This window comes from Trypanosoma cruzi, genomic scaffold (assembly GCF_000209065.1).
Source record: "Trypanosoma cruzi strain CL Brener 1047053516759 genomic scaffold, whole genome shotgun sequence".
NCBI lineage: Eukaryota > Euglenozoa > Kinetoplastea > Trypanosomatida > Trypanosomatidae > Trypanosoma > Trypanosoma cruzi.
The window spans coordinates 30,495-36,299 of record NW_001849537.1 but is presented as its reverse complement, the minus strand read 5'-3'; the positions used below and the strand labels follow the sequence as shown (position 1 = coordinate 36,299).

Below are 5,805 nucleotides of genomic sequence, written 5' to 3'. Positions count from 1 at the left end.
CGCTGATAAATATTGAAGGGTCTGGCCAATTTTCATCGCTGAAGGTGCTGAACAACTCTGCTGTGGTGATCCGAGGCAACGTTGTGACGAGGCCGGTGAAGTACTTTTTGTTAGTAATCTTGGCGTTACGTGTGGAGTCTCGGTCAGCGGTTGTGTTTCAGGGCAACGACATGCAGAAAAGCTCGGCTGTATTTTTTTCAAGCTATTCTTCCTACATCTACTACAACTCCTGGCTGCAGCTGAGCGGCAACCTTTGCCGTGAATCCCCATCGGATGCCTTCCTATTTCTGAACCCCACGGTGAATCTCCGCGACTCCACGGTGTCTGTGTCCGGCAACCGATTCATGTCCAGCACGGGCACGCCGACAGTTCTGCGGATACCCAAAAGGTTCCGCGATCTCACAAACGGAGCGATTGTGGCCGCGTGCAACACTGTGAACGACGGGGAGGGAGTGAAATACAGCATACCGTCCGTGTACAATGCCACCATCCTGACCTGCAGCGACCCATGCGCCCTCGCGGCTTCGTGCTTCCCTGCGTACACGGCGACGGCCTCGAGAGATGGCTGCGCCTGCAGGTGTGCTGAGGGCGGCCGCGGCGATGCGTGCCTGCCCGTTGCTGTCCCCGAGCCGCCGAGCACTGACGGCGTTGATTTGTGCGTGCGGGACGTGCGTGTGGGTGTGGAGGTGAACGTCAGTTTCGGGACGTCGGTGGCGTGCTACGTTGGCGTGACCTTTGCGGCGGACGTCGTGGTGGACGTGGAGTCGATGTCAGGGAGCGTGCGCAACGTGAAACTGGCGAACTGCCTGTTTGTGGATGGAGCGAGCCTGTACGTTGTTGGGTGGCGGTCCGACCCGCCTGCTGGACAGCGCGCCGATGTGTTGATCAGCGGGCTTGAGTCGCGCTCCGGCGGCGGCGTGCTGGTGGCGAACCGATTTCCGCCGGGCTCGCGCGTCACTGTGGTGGACTCGGTACTGATTGCGGAGAAGCGTGTTGCGTACCGCGGAGACCACGGCCTTGGCGACGCCTCCGCGTGCCTCGTGGTGCACAGCGTGAATCTGACTGGGAGCGTGCTGACCATTGCGCGCACGCACGTGGCGGCTGTGTTCCGTGACGCTGTTGGCGTGTTGTTAGTTGGCGGCGTGGCGCTGTCGTCGCGCGGTGCGCTGTACGTGGAGGGACTGTCGGTGCAGACGGCGCTGGGGCTGTGCGTGTCGGTGGAGGGCGGTGTTGCGGCCAGTGGCGGCTCCGTGGTGGCGTTTGTTGACAGTGACTTCCTGCTGTGCAAGCACGCGGTGTCTGTGCGTGGGGCTGTGAGCGTGTCGGGCTCCGCTGTGGCGCTTGTGCGGAACGAATTTTTGTCGACGGAGGACTACGCGGTGGCGTTTTATTCGACGGTGAGCCTGGCCGACGGGTCGATGCTGCTGGCGAAGGGCAACGTGCACGACGGCGTCTCGAGGGAGATGCTCTACACCGCTGGCGCCGTGACCGCTGCTGGGAGCACGCTGAGCTTTGTGCGCAACCGAGCGCTGCTGCCGCGGATGCTGTCGGTGAGCCTGTCGCTCTCGGCTGGGGCGCATGTGAGGGTGGCGTGCAACGACGCTGGTGGCCGTGTCCTGTCGACGGCGGAGGAGTACGCAGCGGCTGGATTTGGCGACGCTGGGCGCATCGACGTTGTTGGGTGCGACGCCTGCGACAGGGACACACACTGCTACGCGCCCGGGACGGCGTCGGCGAGCATGAGGAACGGTGTGTGCGTGTGCGCGTGCGGCAGCGGCGGGTACGGTGAGGCGTGCGTGCCTGTGGGCGCTCCCGCGCTGCCGCCTGCTGTGGGCACTGCGTCGAGTGTGTTCTTCCGCGAGAACCTGACGGTGCGGTCGGTGTTCGTTGTGCCTGTCGGCGCGAGCGAGGTGACGCTGCGCCACGTTGTGCTGGACGGCGTGAGCCCGGTGCTCTACGTGCCGTGGATGGCGCGGGACGGCGTGCGGATCGTTGTGCAGAACGTGTCGCTGCTGAACGGCGCTGTGCTGTACGTGATGGGCGGTGGAGCGTTGCGCGGTGCGGTGGCGGCGGGGAGCGACGAGAGCGGGCCGGTGGAGCTGTCGGTGTGCGATGTGGAGGCGCTGAACGGTGCGCTTGTGCTGACCGGCACGTTTCCCGCGGGGTCTGTGCTGACGGTGACGGACTCCCTGCTGGTCTCCGCGAGGCCGACGCCGCTTGTGTATCTTCCCGGCTCGCAGTCCTCGCCGTACGCACCGGTGCTTGTGCTGTCTGGTCTGCGGCTCGTGCGGTCCGTGCTGGTTGTGTCCGGCGTTGCCCTCGTGACCGTGGTGACCGTGGTGACTGGTGGGCGGACGGTGGTGGTGGACGGCGCTGTGCTGGAGCTTGTCGGTGGCGGTGTCGCGCTGGACGCGGCTGTGTTCGGTGGCGAATATGCGTTGTGCGCGAGTGCGCGCGTGGTTGCGTCGGGGGGCGCTGTGCTGCGCGTGTCGGGGAGCCAGGTGTACGCCGCGCATGGGTTGGTGTTCGAGAGCGGTGTGGAGGCCAACGCGTCCGCCGTCGTGGTGAACGACAACACCGGTGCGCTGACCGATGGCGCGCTGCTGGTGCTGCGGGGGTCGGCGTCGTTCGCGTCCGGGTCGTGGCTGTCGGTGCGCGGCGACAGCATCCGCGGCAGAATTCTGTCGGTGCCGTCGTACCCGCGCAGTGCGGAGCTTGTGCAGAGCACGCTGACGCTCCATGGGAACGCCGGCAGCGGACCCGTCGTGATGGACGGCACCGTTGCGCTTGGGGGCGCCGGCCGAAAGTTCGTCGTGGGGTGCCTGACGCTCAACGGGCAGGCGCTGCAGCCGATGGACTACAGGTCCGCCGGCATCATCGGGAAATTCCGCCCCGTGGCGTGTGGCGTGTGCGACGCCGACGTGCACTGCTTTGCAGCTGCGACGAGGACGATGTCGGGGTCGTGCGGCTGCCGCTGTGCTGAGGGCGGGTACGGGCGCGACTGCCTGCCGGTGTACCTGCCGCACGTGGACGGGTGCAACCGCACGTCTGGCATGCCGCTGCTGAGCCACACGGAGACGCTGACGGAGACGCTCAGCCTGACTTCAACATGGACGCCGAGCCTGAGCACGGCTCACTACAGTCCGACGCAGTACGGGCCGACGGAGACCCTGCAGGTGACGGAGACGGTGGCGCTGTCGCCCACGCGGACCCCGACGGCGTCGGTGAGCAGCACGCCGTGGTGGAGCGACGTGGCGTGCCCGACGCTCGCCGTGACGACGACGGTGGCTGGTGGGAGCCTGACGCAGAACGACATCCGCGGCGGTGGGAGCGCCGTCCCGACGCGGCTGATGGTGGCGCTGCCGCCGCCGTTTCGATGGGCACGCGACCCGCAGCCCAGCATGCACCTGAGCTTCGTGCCGGTGGCGACGGCGCAGCCGAGCGGCTTCGGTGGTCCGTGGGGAGCGATGCTGCGCAACGCGACGTGGGTACGCAACGCGACGAATCCGTCCACCGTCCTGGAGCTGGCTGTGCCCGTGCACCGCGGTTACTTCGTTGCTGCCGACGAGACGATAGTCATTCGCTGCGACGCTGCGGCGGTGTCTGGCGGCTGCAAGGGCGTGCTGCTTGGGTCCTTCACGATCAGGTCTGACACGCTGCCCGCCGCTGCCAGCGCCCTCTCGGCGATCACCGGCGTTGCGGCGGGTGCGACGGCTGTTGCCGTGGTGGTGACGGGCGGGCTCGGCTCCGTCCTGGAGATGCAGGCGCTCGGCGTGTTTGCGAGGATGTCATGCGCCTCGGCGCAGGAGCGTGCGAGCACCGCTGCGCTGCCGTACTTCCTGTCGGTGTTCGCTGCCCTTGACCCGCTGTGGATGGTGGTGGGCAACGCGCTGCTCGCCGCTGTGTTCGGGTGCGTGCACTGCGGTGTGACGGCGGCCTTCCAGCGGTGGCGCGGCGTGGACGCGGCGAGTGCGTGGGCGGCGATGCGCTTCCCGAGCCTAACGTACGTTGTGGCGCACGCGATGCATCTCGGCATCTTCTTCGGCTCGGTGCTCGCACTGGCGATGCCCGACGCCCGCGTGCAGCACCGCGTGATCGGTGTCGTCGGCGTGCTGTACGGTGTGGCGTTCCCTGCCGGCGTGTGCTACTTTATTGCCCGCCACGTGGGTGCGAGCTTCACGAGGTACTGGCAGTTTTCGAGGAAGCCGCTGCACGAGCGCCTGCTGTACCCCGTCGGGTATTGGCACCCCGCGGCGCAGCAGCGGATGTACGGCGGCATGCTGACGAACATGAGGGGCAGCCGCGTGTACTGGTGCGTGTTCCAACTGTCGGTGCTGTGTGTGGTGTGCCTGACTGCGGCTGTGCACCCGCCCGTGGGAGGCTGCCACGTCCAGTACTTCTGCATGGCGGCTGTGCTGCTTGCGGGTGCGGGCGTGGTTGCCTTCACGAACATGATGCGCTCGGCTTTCCTGACGGTGATGCACACTGCGAGCTTTGTGCTCCTTGCGGCGCTGTGCGTGGTCAGTGCGGCGAACCACCTTGCGCCGAGCGACGGCGGTGCGAGGGCGTACGCGGCTATCGTGCTGCTGCTGACGACTGTGGTACTTGCGGTCACTGTGTACAGCGTCGTTGTGTGGTACGCGGAGGACCGCCACTGGCAGGAGCTGCGCGAGCCGCGGCGTGGCGGGCTGGAAGCGCTGCTGCGCGATGACGAGGAGAGCGACGAAGAGACGCAGAAGCCCCACGACAGGACTTCATCGTCGTACGCCTCGGGCACCACCGCTGCGTCGTCGTACCGACCACCCGCACCGCCGTGGCAGCCCATGGCCGGTGACACCCGCTCAGACGCACAGAGCCTGCTCGAGTGTGCATCGAGTGCGAGAGGCAAAATTGATCACGCCCTCCTGTGACGTGCAACACGTGGAACGTGGGGGCCTTGGATGCTGCGGCATTGGGATTCGTTGCCCGCTACGGCCCGCGTGTTTTGTGTGTGCAGGAGGTGTGACGGCCGCTTCCGGCAATTTGCACATCCCTTCACGGCGCGGCCTTTGATTTATTTGGCACACCGCATTCCACAGGCAAAGGATATTGTCGCGGATTGGCCACGCTGGTACGGGGATGCCTACACGAGGAATTCTTCTTTTTTAAATATTTCCCTCCGGCTTTGCAAAGTCCATGCACCACAGCAGATACAGAGGGGTGTGGTATTAGCATGGAGAGTACGATGTTCACCGAGACTCTTTCCACGGCAGCGTGCGTGTCTGCACCTTCTCGTCGAACCGTGGAAGCACGCGAGCACACGTCGACGGTTCTGGATCACCTGGTGACTCACATTGTTGGCGTACCCTTTTTTCTTGCCAGCAGCACTGAGGGGCGCGCACACGGATGCGGTTTGTCCTTGGCCACTGCGGCGTGCCCAGGAAATAAGCTTGTGATGCATAAGCCAAGGAAGCGTCCGACCTCGCACAGCTCACAGACGCATGGAGCACCGGCATCGTCGCATTGGCTGGAAGTATTATTGGTGTCCGACAGCTCAGGCCAGGAGCTCACCGCTCCACTGCAGCAGGCGACTGGGAGCCCACGCGCACGGGATCCACTGTCACTCGCAGGGAGGAGACTGCACCGGCCCGCTCCCGCACCGGTGTTTCTCACGAATACGGATGGCTGCTACGACCACTGCAACCCGCCATCCCACGCACATGCCGTTGGCGCGGCGCGGATGCAGCACAGCAGGCACGCAAAGAACTTCGCACGGAAAAGCCATCTCCTCCTGCTGGACCCCACACCGCCACGATCCGATGCCCG

At 65.6% G+C, this 5,805-nt stretch overlaps 1 protein-coding gene across 1 annotated transcript, besides 1 other annotated feature; it reads left to right on the top strand.

The window, feature by feature from the left end:
* Window positions 1–4,910, top strand: Tc00.1047053510455.10 (dispersed gene family protein 1 (DGF-1), putative; the record flags this gene model as incomplete). The annotated part of the gene is made up of 1 exon (XM_799290.1): window positions 1–4,910. A coding segment is annotated over one exon (4,910 nt), but the record flags the coding sequence as incomplete, so codon positions are not given.
* Window positions 1–5,805: a sequence feature (areas not merged during assembly with more than two copies in the genome that could not be assigned to a particular haplotype).